The sequence below is a fragment of the Aspergillus bombycis genome (genome assembly GCF_001792695.1).
Source record: "Aspergillus bombycis strain NRRL26010 chromosome Unknown contig00064, whole genome shotgun sequence".
Taxonomy (NCBI): Eukaryota; Fungi; Ascomycota; class Eurotiomycetes; order Eurotiales; family Aspergillaceae; genus Aspergillus; species Aspergillus bombycis.
In genome coordinates, this window is record NW_019170066.1 from 83,730 (window position 1) to 101,074 (window position 17,345).

Sequence of the window (17,345 nt, forward strand, 5' to 3'; positions counted from 1 at the left end):
CCGCGATCTTCCGCAGCTGCATCTTGCACTCCCCTCAGCGCATAATAGATCGGAACCGCTTGTGAAATCAAGATTTCTACAGCAGCTTTTAGGTGATCATTTACAATAAATTTGGAGCGGTCTTGAGGCGCGTGTTGTGACCATGGGTAAATCGTAAGTGCGCGTGCTTCCCCGTTTTGCGTACTCTTGACGGCCATGAAAAACAATATGCACATCCAGAGCGGGATGCCATGCGCAGGCCCTGTTCCATGATTACTAAGGGCGACAGCCTTGAGGATTGGATTGTCTCGCTTGTCGTCACATTTTGCTTGTCCAGCTTGCTTCCGTCCCTTTCTGCGATGCCGTGATTTATCTCACTGGTTGGTCCCTGTGCGCTAACACAAATGACCGAACAGTCAGTCGAAGCTTTCCCCCACCCAGCTCGATGAGCTCCAGAAGGCTACCCATTTTGATAAAAAGGAACTGCAGCAATGGTATAAAGGTGCGCTGCCACGTGTTTCACTCTATGTCAAGATGTATATGGGCTGACCGAGGCTGTTCGGTATAGGGTTTTTGAAGGACTGCCCCTCGGGGACCTTGACCAAGGAAGAGTTCCAGAAGATCTACCGACAGTTCTTCCCTTTTGGCGATCCGTCATCATTCGCCAATTATGTGTTCCGTGTCTTCGATTCGGATAATAGTGGGATGATCGATTTCAAGGAGTTTATCTGTGCATTGTCGGTCACATCCCGGGGCAAGATGGAGGACAAGTTGGATTGGGCTTTTCAACTGTATGACATTGATGGCGATGGTAAGATCACGTATGACGAAATGCTCGCCATCGTGGAGGCAATCTATAAGATGGTATGTCAACTGTCAGCACCGAGTGGATGCTGTGACTGAGGGCTGACGGATGACTAGGTCGGCTCGATGGTGAAACTCCCCGAAGATGAGGACACGCCCGAGAAACGAGTTCGCAAGATTTTCCGGATGATGGACAAGGATGAGAATGGCAGCCTTGACATGGAGGAGTTTAAGGAAGGTAGCAAGCGCGACGAGACGATCGTGAGCGCCCTGTCTTTGTACGATGGACTGGTATGAATGGGTGGTGGTCGCACCTGTATGTTTCTTCTCCCATGGCCTCGCAACCTTTTTCTACTTGTCTTTCTCGGCGAATCCCGGCGTGGTCGGAATTCTTGGTTTTTTTTTCTTCTTTTTTTTTATCTTAACGTAACCATTCCTGTCTTGTGTTTATTATCTTTTTTTCTTTTTGGGTCTTTTTGCGTCTAGGATTCCCATTACTGCCTGTACTTGTCGACCCGGTGCCCCATATTGGTGGCATCCTGGTCGGACCGCTTCTCCTGTACTCTTTCTCCCCGTCTCGATGGAATTTGCTATATTCTGGCCTCGTCTTTCGGGTGCACTTATCATGAAAAACCATAGGCAACGGTTTGTCTCGTTGACACCATCGGCTTTGATTGACAAATTCATGTCCTTTCGGTTTGCAGAAAAGAAAGCGCGATATGGTTGATTTTCAGTTTCTGCCTCTCATGTTGGAATCTTTGCGGGAATTTGCATGATTGAGCCTTTTGAAATGCAGTTTTTAGAGTTGAAATTTTCCGAACCTAGGGCGTACAGAGATTCGGTGTATATACAGAAATATATATATGTACATTTGCTCTAATCTTCAAGCTAGTGGATACCTGAGGTGTCTACATTTAGTTTTGGTCCTTGGGGACTTTTGTTCAGGGTGTAATGCTGCCTGAGTAGGTAGTACTACTGCATTGGTCGATTAAAGTATCGCCTAGTCGTACGTAGTACTAGTAGAAACCAGTACAATACCTACCTCTTAGTACTAATAATTAGTAGTCTACTACTAAGAAGAAGTCACGGTACGGCAGGATCCGTTTTTGTGGCTCTTTCGGCCCACTATGTCAACTCCACCCTTCCACATTACTACTCTCTGTTCTCCGGCAATTTCCCCCTAAATCCCCAACCGATGACTCTATTCTGAAAGAAATTACTGCGTCAGTCGTTTGAGACTAACGCTTTGCTCCATGCCGAACGGGTCCGGATACGAGCAGGAAGGCGCTCCTCTGTGTTCCTGCGTCAATGGTTCGAGTGCCACGCGGTTGTCGTGGCTGCATTGCGCCCGCCTTAAGGTCCGTGTCGCCTTTTCTTACCAATGCTTATTTCCCCTCCGTTGAACATTCTATGCTGCCTAAGTGCGATTTACAATGAGCAATCTTTTCCCGCACCAATCAAATTTTACACGAGGGCTGTGTTGAGACCGCATTCGTTAAACTACCGCACCCTGGTGGCCCTCTTCCCACTGTCCTCCCCAAACCAACACAGATGCCGAGATCCCGATCTATCATTTCGATCTAGATCATGGCCCTTGCAGAGAAGTGGAGCCCGACATTATTTCACCTCGTTTCTGGACACCAGCCAATGATGCCCGATACCTTGATATTGCCTATGATAACGCTAACGCCCCGTTACAGTGCGATGGCAGGACCCCTTGCGCACGATGCAAAAGCCTGAACACACCCTGTCTGCGCCAAATCCGAACGATCGAGTTCCGCGATCAAGGCCCGGCCCTGCGACAGAAATATCAGTCGACGTCACAGCCCTCGCACCTCTCACCGGTCTTGGATGGCGAAGGTGGTCCTCCCTTGAGGTCGACCCGGTCCAATGTCCGATATCTGCCAGTTGCCTTTCCGATTAACAAGACGGTGTCGCATTCGCTATCCGTTACCGCTGTCTCATCCCTACAGACCCAAGTATTCACCAACTTCGTCCTATCAGCTTTCCCCTGTTATTTCAAGTGCACCGAAACACAAGTGCCGGTAAATTGGGTGGAATATGTCGAAAATCGGAGAGGGACTAATTCATGTTTCGATTGGGCTCTTCGCGCTTGTACTACCTCTTATGCGGGCGCTGTACACGATGATCAGCGACTTCTGAAAGAAGCTCGGGTGATGTATATTCAGTCCTTGCGGAGCCTTGGCGGGTTGTTGTCCGACGTCTCAACGGCCAAATCGGATGAGGCCTTGGCGACGGCTATTACCCTCGCGGTTTATGAGAAACACCACTGTACCGATGCAAACTCGTGGCTCAGACATGCGTCAGGGGTCCGGACGCTGATGAAGCTTCGTGGTCCGTTGGCTCATCTTCATGGGTTCGGTTGTGCTATGTATGTCGCTTATCGAGGCTTCTTAGTCACAGCGGCCTTGATATCCGGGGAAGAATGCTTTCTGCAGGAGCCTGAGTGGCAGGCCCTCAATGAAGAAATTGCGGCGAACAACGCCAAACTACCCGATTCATCCTTGTATACGGATGTTGTGGAGCGCGGCTTTCTGGAGGTCCTGAAGATACCCGGGCATGTAAAGCAAGTGCGCAAGTTGCTTTCTCTTTCATCGGAGGAGAGGGCCAGGTGCCAGCCGGCCGTCTTGCGTAGCGTCCAGGCCGCCCGCGCAGCGCTTCGAGGGATCAACACGGAGTTTGGTATCTCGGTGTCGATGCGCCGTGCTGGAGAAGGTGCTCGACAGAGCTTCATCGGCCCGTCACCAAATTTCTTCCTCGACGGTTACTCGACACTTTTCGCGAGTGGTGTTCGCTCCGGCCTGCTGATCCTCAACCAGCTGGTCATCGCCATAGATCCGACACAGCGAGGTTCGCTCGAGTTAGAATGTCAACTTCTTTCGGGAGAAAGTTGTTCGAGCCCGGCCAGCTCTGAAGACTCTGTAATACGTCCTTTAACACCACCGGACTCTCCACGTGCGCCGCAGCTAGTAGTGGAGTCTTTGATCACACCCTCATACAGAAAGCCACCCACGACAGACTGGATGGATCACATTGCAGGGACGATGGGTATGGATGGTGTACGGGTGAGCTTGCTTGAATAGCCTTGGACTACCAATGGCATCGAGTCTATATGACTCTGGAGTTTGGTTGCTTGCAGTTGGTCCTGATGTTGTCCCTTCTTGATACCCCTACAAACAGATAGAAATGTGAATATCGATTGTATGTATTGCTATGCTTCTTCGCGGCAGTCCCCACACTGCAAAAGCCCCTTCCTGCTCCTGCTCATGAAACTCCTCTTTGCGTGATTAAACTGTCTGCCGTGTCGATCTTCAAACTTCTCCACCCCCACAATGAATCCCCTTTTGCTTCTACTTCACCTTCTTATGAGGCAAAGTCACCAAACTTTAATCCCCGCCGTGCCTCTCGGGTCGCATAGTTTCAAATTATTAACCGGGCCAAATTCTCCTCCAAATCAGCGGCACGGGTCACTCCAGCTACTGTTTGGTGGCCTTGGCCACCTATACGTGCACCACATTCTGAGCAGGTGGAGATTTGCATAGCACCGCCGCATTCTCCGATGGTGAAAAAATGGCCGTTCACGCAACGGTACCAGTGTCCAGTTCCCCGGAATTCCCGCGCCATGGCAGCCACAACAGCCATTCTCTCTTCACTGGTCACGGGTGTGTAAAAAGTACTGCCGCGGAGCATCTTCAATGTACCCTCGATTTCGTCAGCAAGTCCATGTACCTGGTGGGTTGCACACAGCTTCTGAGCTTGTTCAATGCACTCATTACCCTCGCTCAGAAGATCATCTGCCCGAGTTGGCTGATCGCTGCTCTGGCACTCCAGGGCACACAGCTGAGCGCGGAAAAGGTAGCCCTCGACCTGTTGTAATACGCGCTGTGAGGTGACAGCCATGGCTGTCAGCTTCTCACCCTCTTTTCGGTTTGCCTGGAGGTCAAGGTGGAGAACACATTTGTTGGACCCGCCAGGAGTTTGTTTATACAAAGTGAGGAAGTCTCCAATCAATGCTGTATCGAGGCGAAGTAACAGCGAAGCTGCTTGAATGCAGCCTTTCGTCTGAAGCACAGTCTCGTCGAATTCGAATTGCCCGGTTTTTCGTTTTCGACGACGGGCATCCTCCACCATGTTGCGTACTTGGTTGAAGGGCTGCTCCTCTACCTTGACGTTTTGGTAGTATTCTGTAACCTGCTGGCGCAGGAGGATCATATCTTTCCATCTTGTCGAATCATTTTTCTTGAGATGCTGGTGCATCAATCGGATTTGGTGGTCAGGTGGCCCTTGAACCTTTAGAGTAAGGTCATTTTGGAATGCTTTTGCTGCCGCTGTCCCTTCGTGGTCTGGCAGCTGAGCCACCAATTGGGCGAGTTCTTGAGCCATAGGTACGTACTTCTGATTTAAGTACAGAATAAATTTCTTCGTCGCTTCGTCCAACAAGGCACGCCTCACTAGTCTCCCATATCGGGATATACTTCTCAACGAACCTCGACAGGTGGCACAGTTCGGAACATCCGAGATGGAGAACGGTTCGGATGATTTGGAAATCGAGAATGGCTTTCCCATTTCATCTAGCATATAGTGTTTCCCAAGGTCCATTTGGGCATCCATGCTTTCCACAGTCAGAAAGTGTCCACATGGGGGAAATATGCAAGGGTTTTCATCTAGGTCAATCTCTTTGTATGTCTGACCTAAGATGAAGTCCACAGAAATATCCTTAATGTCGTCGGTCGCACATGTTTGGCAGAATTTCTCTGCTGGACAAGGTTCACCACATAAGGACGGGCATTGATGGCCGCACGATAGATGTTTCTCACATCGGCGAGAGCATGGAATGTGATCACACGGCGCGGCGCAAGGCATGGAACACGCGCTATGCGGACATGCGGACAGACATTTTGATACTGCACAAGGGGCACATGGCTCAGAACATTTCTTAGAGCATCTGGAGTGACCACACTGGACGCCACAGGGCGCCGTGCATGGCGGACATGGAGTGTCCCCGTGGCATTCTGCAGCGCAGGTATGGGCACATGTGGAATACAAACGGCCACATCTTTGCTTGCATTGCCCATGATCCACCTTGATGTCCTCATTTGTCTGAATCGTACATTGACTGCATATTCGCTTACAGTTGTGACCACAAGATAAAGCAGCAAGACACTGGCGTGTGCATTTGTACTCGGGTTTGCTTACATCGAGGTGACAGGCGATGGTTATTTCGTGGTTGCAATGAGGAACATGCTTCTTGACAAATGTTGGACATTTAACCAGGCTGAGATCTTGTGCTTGCCAGCAAGGAAGACTGGCCATTGTGTGACCACAAGGTAGGACTCGACCTGCATCAAATACCATGATGCCGCATCTCTTGGGACAAGGGTCACCACACAGTTTGGGACAAGGGTGTGAACATCCTTTCTGTGGACGTGGGCATGTCTCTGGGCAATAGACCGTCTGGTGAAGTATCTCTGAGTGGCATTTCTGCTTGCACGGGTGACCACACTGTAAACGCTTGCCGCATTGCAAACTGCAACCTCCCTCAGGCGAAAATTGCACGAAGTCGTTCGGCTGTGATACCACGATAGGAGTAGAAGGGTGACGGGGGCATCTGAGTTCTAAGCCTGTGCCAAAATTATCATGTTCTTCGAAGATGTTAAGAACCTTGTGCCACATATCCACACCCCTTGAGGTTTCCGAGTTACCGATAATATACATTCCATGCTGTGCCCGTGAAAGCAAAACATTGATGCGATTCGGTGTGCGGAGGAAGCCACATCGATTTTGAGCGTTGCTTCTCACTAAAGAGATCACCACTACCTTTGCCTCCTCACCCTGGAAATTGTCTATAGTTGCGACTCTCAGTGCTTGCAGGAGGGTTGATCTGGACACTGCGCTTGGCGTCATCGGGCTTTCATCCTCGGTGAAGCCTGCCTTGTCAAGGTCGTCCTGGTCTCTGTCTCCTAGGGTGATCGTGAATGCTTGGCTTAGTTTACGCCTCATTCGGTGAAGCTGGCCAAGATATGGTGTCAGAACAGCTATGTCTCCTGCTTGGTATTCTCCCTGGTGGAGCAGATGGTTTACTAGACCCAGTGTCATTTCAATCTCGTGATCGTTCCAGTGAGATGTTGCCATGGCATCCTGGACCGAGGAGTTGCCTTCAGGCCGTCGGTGGTCAAGCCAGAAAAGCCTCTTTCTCATTCCTGCAACTTCGGGGTACAGGCTAACTGAAGGTGCGTCTTGTAAGCGAGGGTACAATGTGTCTCGGACCAGCTGTGCAATTGAGGGATGCATTCGTCGTTGTGTTTCCAGTGTAGAGAATGGAAGACTTATGCCAACGTCATCATCCGGTTTGACAAGCCGTTCGAACAGCGAGCGATCTAAAGAGTATTGTTGTCCTGCCCTGCTCTCCCGAGAAAGCCCATAGTTCTGGATCTGAGGCCGCAGTTGCTGATGATCTCCGATCAGGATGACATGCTCGGCCGATGGTAAAAGCGAGGTAAGCAGATGTGCTTCTAGGACCTCACCCGCCTCCTCGCACATAATCACCTTCGATTGCAGTCTGCGCAGCATGTTCAGATTGCGGGCTAAGCCAGTAGTTGTTACTCCTATTACATCAGCATTGCGCAAGCATCGCAGATCTAGCTCGTCTCGGATCTTATCATAGGACGCTTTGTTTTCCTGGTGCGACGCCAAGATCGAGTGAGCTTGAGCATGGAGTTCCTCTCTACTCTCTCTGATCCAATGTTTGTATAGGATCCTGCGCTCCTTGGACGTCATGTTGTCCACATGGATCCGCTGAAGGAGGAGGTCCACTGCACGCGGCTGGTCCTTAGTTGCTGGACCAGCTTTGAGCCACGTCTGTAGAAGGTGTTGACGGTGTCGACCAGAAACCTTCTTAAAACCCTCCTCGTCCTTGTCAAACAGTTGGCTATACTGGCGAGGGTGGTTTCGCTTAAGATGGAACTCCAAGCTTTGATCGGTGCCTATAGCATCGAGTCTAAGTGCGTCGAAACGGTTTTCATAATCATCGAAATTCACTTGAAGCTTCCACTGCTCCTGCTTCTCCAGCCTTGTTTTGTCGACCTGACGAACTACAGTTCTGAGATTGAGTGGTTGCAGTCTTTCTGACTTGGATTGGGAGCCGATACGGATAATTTGTGTCGTGATTTTATCATCCAACAGGTCTTCTAGAAGCTGATCGAGAGCGTGATTTGTGTAGCAGACACAGATGATGGGGCCAAGTCGAGACTTTACTTTTGGCTTGTTGGCTAGTAGGACCTTGATCAGAGCGACTCCAGTAAAGCTTTTGCCCGTTCCCGGTGGGCCTTGAATGAGTCCTATCTTTCGCTGGAGGGTGTGGACAAGAGCCTGTGCCTGTGCATTATCAAGAGTGGAGTTCTCTTGAAGCTTCTTCAAGTCAAGGGGTTGGGACGGGCTCACTAAGAGGTCCGAACGGTCGTTCATGAGACAGCGTAGGCTGAAACTAAACCCTGGTACTGCCGCATACTTGGGAGGTGGCATATCCACTTGGCCGGCAAACGTCTCGTCTGGGGCGAGGAATTCGGACATCGGAAGATCTGCAGCCTTCTTCATTGACTGAAGTGCCTTTAAGGTTGGTTGGAATGACGGCAATAAAATCCCAGGAAACTCAATTAGAGAGACCGCGCGCTCACCGTTGCGCGGCCTGTAGCAATCTAGGATATACTGCCGATTCTCCTCAGTCGATTCCACTAGCTCTATGGTCACAGATGCAACATTCGCCTCCTTCCACAGCGAGGAGACCTTCCTCTGCCGTCGTTCTTGCCTCACATCCGTTCTGGGCCGCTCTGGTCCGACGACGGTGCAAAAGATGGCAAATCCTCGCGGATCCGTGAGACAGACGAGGGCACTGGACTGTAGTCTTTTCGATAGCTCCCACCAGTCTCTGCGGTGAGCTTCCGACATGGCCTTGACATTCACCGGCTGTGCAAACTGGACGACAAATTGTAATCCCGTGAAACGATCGAAATCCAGACCCCGTACCAGGACGTTCTGATAGACATTTGTCCTAACTTGGCTCTTTTGTCCATCTCTCAAGTGACTGGGCCTCAGCTCGGCATGGATAACGTCTCGAAGCTGACCAATGGTGTCTTCTCTCAGCAGCCGAAAATTTCGATCCAAGAGCCCGGCGAGACCACCGATATGCCACTGGTGCAGGCATTTTCCAGGGAGATATTCCGAACGCGGACTCATTATTTCTTTGAAAGTAGGCATAATTTGGATTCTGCAAATGTCCGCATGATCATTGTCGTGGCGGCCGCCAGGCGGGTCTTTGGGAGTGACAAAGGTTACATGAGATGTACGGGCTTGTAGACGCTTCGAGTCTCCCAGCAAAGGTGGTAGGGCAGCTCCGATCTCCAGCCGGCGTTGTAATACTTCCAGGTGATGCCGCGGCCTGTCTAGTGGCCCAGCGGTCTTCAAGGCGTGAAGGATCATGAAGAGATCATAAAATCGCCTCGCTACGGGCTTCAGAGACTCCTGGATGAACGCTGTCGAGTTAAACTCGACAATTTTGCAAAACACGAGGAGCGATAGTTCTAGGTAAGTCGAGGTTGTATCTGAGTGGAGCTCAACGTCCAGCTGCACCACATCGGCCAGAAAATTCAGAAATGGCTCTGCACGTTGGCCGGCTGGTCCAAAGATATAGTTGTAGATTTTAACCACGAACTCCTCCATCACCAACGACGCGAGGACTTTATGGTGGGTGATACTCTCGAGAAAGGGGAGGAACTGACTTTGGAATAGATTTCGCTTGGTGGCATTTGACAACAGGGAATAGTCACGCTGAATGAGTTCCTGGATTCGTTGCAGGCCGCCCTCGTGGGCGAGACATTGGATCACTTCTTGGGCTGCGTTGTCGCCGTCAACCTCGATCAGCCTTCTGGCCGCTGCGAAGAACTGGCCCAGCTCCGCACCCAGTGGACGTATAGCTAATCGGCTCTTGGGGGCTTTCTGCTTCCAGGCGGCAAGACCGTTGAAGTCGTTAGTCCCATTACTGGGTTGTTGTCTTCGCCCGCTTGATCTTGAGTTGCTTCCTTTGCCGGTAGGCTTTGACGGACCAGCCACATGGGGATATCGGCAATTCTCGAACTTGCAGGACCCCGTTCGGGCGAACTGATAACAAATCCTTGCGCTGTATATTAGCGTCATGTCTGACATGTTGTAGTATGGATATGGTTACTTTGCAGATCCCATTCCGCTGATCACACAGCAGTGCCTGGTGTACTTAGAGAGACGGCCAGATGTATCTCGGTCCGCATGAGATGAAAACTCTTGGCTGGACGCTAGCATAGATGGCGAGAAGGCGCCAGAGTATGCTAGGAAATGATGGCTCTATGCTATGTCTGGCTTGTACACCACGGTCGTAGACTGTAGATGGAAGAGTCACTCGCAGATATTCCAGCACAAAAAAGGTCACTAGTCCACGACTATCTCCTTAGCAAGTTGCAGTATTCTGATTAAAAATGATCGAAAGCCATGGCTGGCACAATATATATTCACCGATCTAATACTTGAGAAGCATGAATATGCCATTGTGGCGTAATACTGCCAGCCTTCTCTCAGGATCACCCAACCAATCTGGTTGGGATTCAGCAATTCACGCAGCTGTGGTGAGTCTCTCCACCTGAGCTGAAAGAACTACCACATCATTTTGCACTAGCGGGGAATTGATGGTCCTGAGTCAGTGAATCCCACCTGGAAATATTGGTTGGCTGTTGATTGCCGTGTCTCCTTTCAATTGGTGGCGCAGATCCAGCCTTGTGGGTGAATTTACCACCCACCAGAAGTTGACGTGTCGCATGCAGCGATACTTCAAGTTCTTGGTAGGAGACTGGCGCCTATGCAACTTGTGCCTTCCAATGAACACCATTCAATCTATCAATAACCAGTTACAAGAGATATATACACAGCCATGCTAGGCCCCAAATATACAACCCCACCCCTCCTGGTCGAGCCCACTTAGGAAGACGCAGACCCAATCGCTCTTTTCTTCCAACCAATATCATAAACAATATTTCCACCCCTCAAAACTAACCCGGGAATCCACCCCTTCTCCTCCATCCACACAAACGGCCACCACAGAAAGACCCCCAGCACGCAGAACACCGTCGCGAATGCATGTATCGCTAATACAATCCAGTGCCCGATATGCGGGAGGACAAACTTGATAAATTCTGATGTTTGATATAGATCTTCTTGTTTGGTGATGTAATAGAGCTTGCGGTGACCGTTTGTGTGGGTGGTTAGGGGCGTCTTGCTATCTGGGTTGCCGTTGGCGACGACGTCGGCGTAGCTTGCTCCTTCTTCGTTTGGCTGGTGTGATTTTTCCGAGGACGCCGTGGTCGAAGGGGAAGAAGATAAGTAGCCATTCGGATTTGTAGTTAGCGATAACACAGTCGTAAGCGTCACAGGCGCAACATGAAACGGAACGATCCAGATCGTGAAGATCTGAGACATTGTCACGTAGAGTTTTTGGTTGTCGGAATCATATGCTATAGCCCATTAGCATCAATCATCAATCGTGTGTCTGCTCTCTCGTTTAGAGAGACTGATAACACCTCTATATGGCTAGGGAAAGTAACGAACCAATAGAGTGGATCTTCATCTCAATGCGCGGCGACATCACTTTATACCATTGGTAGATCTTTTTCACGACCCAGCGACTGCCTCGGAAATGATGGATCCGGCAGAAAGGGTGTACGAAGGAGGCATCTGGGGTGAAGAATTTGTCGATGGTTTCGGATTGTTGCGTCGGGGGCGATTGCGTGAGGTGTTGGATTACTCTTGGGATTTCGGAGACTGGTTTGAGTTGGATGTTAGGTTTTTGGATTGTATGTACCTAGGGGAGTTTGGGGAGGAATGGGGATCTACCTGGGTCTTCCATTTTGTAAATATTCTTTGGGATTCACGGAGAGAGTTTCAAGGATTGATGTGAGGATGAGAGGAAATGAAGATTTCAGTCTTTATATCGCTTTTTCTTGTTGATATTCAAAACCGGACCCGACGATGATGATGTCATTGCATGTGAAAGTCAATGGGCTGCGATTTCCTGTTTGGGACTTGTCACATGATATCTCTCTCCATGAAGGAGTTCGCGGGTAATTGATTGAAGATACATAGATATCACGAAGAGACGAAGAAGAAGTAATCGTGACATACAACCCGGCGGAGACATATGGAGTGGTGTGACGGTAAGGTTCGGAGGAGTGCCCGTGTAAGTAAAGCTGCCATGGGCGGCAGCACAGCAGCACTCATTTGACCATGCCGTTTTGACTCCATCTAGACTCAAAACGACAAAGTCAGATTCTATGCGAACATGGTTAAGGTGTCAGGATGAGAGAACATGTGGATTCGTGGAGCTTGGATCCCATAACTTTGCGGCACACCATCCCCTGATCACCACCGGATTGCATTTACATCTCGATAGATCCGCACTTCTTTGGAGGATGTTATTCCTACAACATATCCCAGGAAGTTGCCAAGGGATAGCGCATCGGAGTCTTAAATACACAGGAGCTTCTTCAATCCACCTCAATCTAGTAATATGCCCGAATTGCAGCAACTGAGAAAACGGAATCATAATGATATCAATGCAGCGATATCCTGGTCTGGTCGGTCGTTGACTGTATGCAAAGACTTCCCCTTAAGACATCCCGTGACCCATTTCCTATCGCAATTTCTAACGATCCCATAACGTAGACCATCTACGCCGGTATCTCCATTCTGCATTGCGACTACGGAGATACCAGAGCTGCCATTGCCTTTCGAAACTCGGCGTATCTATTCGACTATGTCGTGTTCAATCTGCCTGCTGAGTCCCCCAACACACCTGCCCATACCGTTTGCAATCGAATCATCTCCGAACTGCGGACCTACAGTGAGAAACATACAGAAAAGATCACAGGTCTGGCCTTGCCACTGTCCTTGGCCGACAAATATCCGTCCCTCTGTTCTCAGCTCTGGAGGGAACTGGATATTCTGCCTCTAGTTTTGGAACACAAAGAACGCGCCAGGACGGATTCTGACCAGGGTGAATTGGCGACATTCTCATCGTGGAACACCAAGGAATTAGATGAACAGGCGGACTCAATGGCCAGGAAGTGTATGCGGTATGTACACGTGGCCGACCTAGATCCATAGTGGCACACCTGATCAGTCACAGGTCTTTCGGTGTGGGCCATGTCCTGCAGGAAAACATAGGCCTCGGCAGCTTGGTAGAGGTAGATCGGGGTTTTCGGGTGCGGCTGGCCAATCTGGAAGACTACCAGGAGACGGTGACTGCTCGGACATGGTCCATCGTTCAACATTATGCAGAAGAACTCAAGCGACGAAATGTGAAAATTGCGTTTTTTAGCTTGTCCTCGCATGGGAGACCGGATATTCATACGAGGCATTCACTAGTGAGGCTCTTACACTACCTGGGGGTCAATGCTAAATGGTGAGGAAGCGGCCTAGACTTTGCAAACTTGATAGTGGCTTAAACTTTTGGTTTAGGTATGTCCCAAAGCCGCGTCCAGGGATGATTAGTATTATCCGGAAGATGCAAGATTCCCTAGAAGGATTAAATGCACCGGGCGATTTCCTCACCATCGATGAGGAACTTCTTATTCTGCAGTGGGTCTATGAAAATGCCAGACGATACCGGCTTTGTGAAGATGATCCTCTGCAGGCTCGTTCTAAGGGTGGTGCAGACATAGTGATTATTGATGATGTGTCCCTTACACCTGCAGCATTATTGTCGAAGCAAATCGATCCGAAACGACCAGTAATCTTTGAAAATCGAGTTCAAATTCAACGGAGCGTGCTGCAGGATCTGAGGAACTTATCGACACGCCCGTGGGACTTCTTGCGGGAACGTCTCAAGTATGTGGATCTTGTAGTATCTCAAGGCCCAAAAGAGCTGGTACCGGATATCATGCCGGAGAAAAAAGTTGGCTATATTCCAGTATCTGTGGATCAGTAGGTCCCTCACTTTCTGGGATGAGATTGCCATGCTAATGTGCTGCAGACTGGATGGATCCAGTAAGACTATGAGAGACTTTGACATCACATTTTATGGACGCGAGTTCAACTCCTTGTGTCGATCCTTCGAGACACCGACTTTGAACTATCCTGAGGGTATGTCGTGCTTTTTTTACGGTTCCCGCCATGCCATTATTGCATCTCCCTAATACATATACCACCTGCAGAGCAATACATCCTTCACCTCTCACAATTCCGAAACCTCGACGAGACCCTCACAGTCCTTCACGCCTATCATAAATTCTTTATCTACTGCATGGACGCAGGGATGAGCGTTACCTGCCCCAAACTCCTCATATACCACTACGGACCATCCCGCAGCTCCAAAAGCACTTTGATCTACGATGCCATCCTCTCCCACATCGAGGTGAACATGCCATGTCTCAGACCGTCTATCTACGTAATGCAAATCGGCCCGCCAGATCAGCTCTGGAATGCCCTTCTAACCAAAGCAAAAGTCGTCATTGAACTGTCCATGTGCGAAGGTATTCCCGCCATGCTGCTGGCCGCTGTCCAGAAGGGAAAACCCGTAATCACTGTGAGGGAAATGAGTCAGTTTTCCTTTACCAAGGGTGTTGGTAATATACTTTTCTTTGAGAAGGGCGATGTGGACATCATTGCGGGGCTACTGGTAGAGCTCTGGACTGATTCCCAGCTGAGCTCCATGCTGCTACCGGGACCGAGGAGGTTGAGGGATGAGTATACGACGGTTGGGAATGCGGTTAATTGGTTGTTTTTAGCGGCGGAGATGTCGCGCGAGGATCATGCTACGGAGCCAGATGGGAAGAGTATCTTTGAGTTGGCTTGTCAAGGGGCCAGTTTCAGTGATTGAATGGTGTTTGTGGATGCTTCTTTACCAACTAATGCTCGTGATGAGGCCCTTCACGTCAACCTCTACAATTTAGCTTGTCTAATGGAATGGATGGCATGTTGGAAATGTGAGAATCGCGAATACGATCCAGACTATATTGCTGATTTTTCGGTTGCTAGATACACGGCCTCTGCCACATCTATCGCCTACTGGAAGATGGAGAAGAATAGAGACATCATTATATTAGAATAGAAAGTGCTCCTCCATCTCCGTAGCCAGGTTCCTCCACGCATTGTCACTCGTAAACATACTACTGGACCAAGCAGATAGGTTCTCATCTAGAAATGTATCCATCAATGGATGGGCAAGAGTGTCTGGACAGTTGATATCAATATCTGCTACTAAAGTATGGTCTACCGAGTTTGATACTGATAATTTCTCACTGTTGGAAGGTCGCCCAAGGCTGCTTGTCCGACTCACTTGCTGAACTTGATCTGTATGCTGGCTTCTGCCTAAGCTAGAGTTCGCGTGCCCTTCTTCGGTTCCAGTAAAGACGCTAGCCTGTATTAACGTGAGCCGCTTGCTGTAGTCCACTGCGGGGATATTTCCATGGTCCCGTATGGTCCGGAGTATATTGATTGATGTTTGGAGGAGATCAGACGTAGCCACACTTGGATTTAGAAGAGCGGAGATAATAAGGATCAAGGCAGAGGAGAAAATGTGCTGTGCCTCCCAGTAGCCAAATGTGGCAATAGATCCTTCGATGAACAGGCCTTCCATGATTCGGCAGGATGTTATCGCGGCATTTACACAACTATCTGCCAAGAGAGCTGTAATGGGTGAAAGAGCGGGTGATTCTGGAGAGCAATCCTTGATATCACCCTGGCATCGTCTTCGGAACAGATGCAGAAGGATCGGACGTGTCGTCTGCATGATGCACTCGTTATAGGCCATGTGGAGGCTGGCAACGGGTCGTGGTGTCCGGCATTCCCGAACGCAGAGCTCTGGGGGGAGCGCATCGTTCCATGCTCGAAGTTGCTTTAAAATACTGTGGACCCTTTGCACGAACATTCCGTTGGCTCGTCGCGGGAGGCAGTATATTTCCGTCACTATCTGGTAAGCATGAATCTCTCAGTCAGTGAAGTCGCCGACGTACAGATATTACCCGTGATACGAGCTAGCTTAACATTGGCACACATATGAGCGGGGTCTGCGAATTCTTGCTGTTCCTCGTCTGTGAGGCCGTCCATGGAAGGCAGCTCCACGTCTATGTCTTCATCCCGCACTGTGATGGGTAGCCCGAGCTTGGAGGCTGACATCCGTTCGAAGTAGTAAAGCATCCACCACGTGCGTCTTCGGCTCTCAATTTCGACTGCACTGGCTATTGTTGGAGCAGACCTTGACCTGTGTAGCCCAAGACTCAAAGCCAGCCTCATAGCAATGCCACTGTAGGAATACGCAGACCGGATGCGCCCTAAGCTGTTTGAGTACCATGCCTGCTGTTGATCAATACGTCTCTCGTTCAGCGATTGGGAAGCACGTACGACTAAAATAAGGACCTCGACATGTAGCAAGCCTGCTTCTTCATATGTATCGTGGAGCATATTCAGGGCCTGGAGATAGTAGTTTGTTCCCGGGATTCTCTGGGTGTCATTGAATTTCCTGCGGTTTGTATATAGCTCACCCAAGGCAAGAAGAGCCAATAGTTTGCACAACCAAAGAGCAGTTGGCTTTAATGCCTTCTGATAAACAGCTTCAACCTCTCGCATGAACGAGACCTTGAGGAACAGATGATGGTCGTTACCGATGAAGCGCCATGCAACGTTGATCAGCAGCTTGGCTTGGGCTCGGTCTGGAAGCGTGTATTCGTTATCATCCAATATTTGGTTCGCGGTTGTCGTCGGATGATAGTGAGACAGTGTAGCACTTGAAGGAGTTGGATCTTTCTTGATGCACTGAAGCAGTCGGTCACCAAATGCTATACACGATGCCTCTCCTGTGAAACCCGGCTCTGTTTGTTTGTCGCGGGTTCGCTCAGTTTGTGTCTCGAAAAGCGGGTTCACAATGCCATGTTCCTCCTGCGAGAGAGTATCTGATTCATGATCGAGGGCTGATTCGACTCTCTGCTCTTTGGAATGTTCATCCTTCAACAGGCATTGCAACCGTTTGCTGTCAGCCTCTAACCGCCGTAAGTAACTGGAGGTAAGCCGTTAGCAGAAAAACCAAGCCGCTGGACGGGGCAAGTGCATCCTTACTTCTCTGATATAGTGACTTTCCTCTCCCTTGGCGGAAACGTACATTCGTCGCTTTTATTTGCTTGAACACAAGAGCGACACGGATGTTCTCCCGAGCATTTGACCTTTTGTGTATGACATCGGTAACACCTACCGCTTTTTTAGTGTCTTCATCACAAATCGTCGGCATTGGGAACCGCTTACGCAGCAAACAGTCTCCGTGTGCGTTTGTGTGCCTTCATGGTAGCCCACTTGTCACCTAGGATGTATTCTTATTTATGGATATCCAGTGTGAGGGGAAGAAAGAACGGGTAATCGGCCCGCACCCAGGTTGCCGACTCTCCTCTCGGTTTGGATGTCACTTGCCGGGGGTTATCGTCGTTTATCATCGTAACCCCGCATCTTCATGCGAACATGAATACAATTATTTAAGG

At 49.7% G+C, this 17,345-nt stretch overlaps 6 protein-coding genes across 6 annotated transcripts; 2 read left to right on the forward strand and 4 right to left on the reverse strand.

The window, feature by feature from the left end:
- Positions 1 to 142: 142 nt before the first annotated feature.
- On the forward strand, positions 143 to 3,887 carry ABOM_007578 (EF-hand domain-containing protein; the record flags this gene model as incomplete). Its single annotated transcript, XM_022534707.1, has 5 exons — positions 143 to 153; positions 396 to 481; positions 548 to 843; positions 901 to 1,074; positions 2,484 to 3,887. The coding sequence occupies 5 exons, from the start codon at positions 143 to 145 to the stop codon at positions 3,885 to 3,887; spliced, it is 1,971 nt and encodes a 656-aa protein (XP_022387566.1).
- A 337-nt stretch (positions 3,888 to 4,224) lies between these two features.
- On the reverse strand, positions 4,225 to 5,879 carry ABOM_007579 (NF-X1 finger and helicase domain protein; the record flags this gene model as incomplete). The annotated part of the gene is made up of 2 exons (XM_022534708.1): positions 4,225 to 5,520; positions 5,577 to 5,879. The coding sequence occupies 2 exons, from the start codon at positions 5,877 to 5,879 to the stop codon at positions 4,225 to 4,227; spliced, it is 1,599 nt and encodes a 532-aa protein (XP_022387567.1).
- Positions 5,880 to 6,020: 141 nt separating this feature from the next.
- On the reverse strand, positions 6,021 to 9,993 carry ABOM_007580 (DEAD/DEAH box helicase; the record flags this gene model as incomplete). Its single annotated transcript, XM_022534709.1, has 2 exons — positions 6,021 to 6,258; positions 6,308 to 9,993. The coding sequence occupies 2 exons, from the start codon at positions 9,991 to 9,993 to the stop codon at positions 6,021 to 6,023; spliced, it is 3,924 nt and encodes a 1,307-aa protein (XP_022387522.1).
- An 810-nt stretch (positions 9,994 to 10,803) lies between these two features.
- Positions 10,804 to 11,728, reverse strand: ABOM_007581 (uncharacterized protein; the record flags this gene model as incomplete). Its single annotated transcript, XM_022534710.1, has 3 exons — positions 10,804 to 11,336; positions 11,431 to 11,643; positions 11,716 to 11,728. The coding sequence occupies 3 exons, from the start codon at positions 11,726 to 11,728 to the stop codon at positions 10,804 to 10,806; spliced, it is 759 nt and encodes a 252-aa protein (XP_022387521.1).
- Positions 11,729 to 12,388: 660 nt separating this feature from the next.
- On the forward strand, positions 12,389 to 14,698 carry ABOM_007582 (putative heat shock trehalose synthase; the record flags this gene model as incomplete). Its single annotated transcript, XM_022534711.1, has 6 exons — positions 12,389 to 12,469; positions 12,544 to 12,953; positions 13,007 to 13,282; positions 13,339 to 13,803; positions 13,853 to 13,962; positions 14,034 to 14,698. 6 exons carry the CDS (start codon positions 12,389 to 12,391, stop codon positions 14,696 to 14,698), a joined length of 2,007 nt encoding a protein of 668 aa, XP_022387520.1.
- Positions 14,699 to 14,920: 222 nt separating this feature from the next.
- Positions 14,921 to 17,153, reverse strand: ABOM_007583 (fungal specific transcription factor domain-containing protein; the record flags this gene model as incomplete). Its single annotated transcript, XM_022534712.1, has 3 exons — positions 14,921 to 15,786; positions 15,834 to 16,873; positions 17,116 to 17,153. The coding sequence occupies 3 exons, from the start codon at positions 17,151 to 17,153 to the stop codon at positions 14,921 to 14,923; spliced, it is 1,944 nt and encodes a 647-aa protein (XP_022387519.1).
- Positions 17,154 to 17,345: the final 192 nt, after the last annotated feature.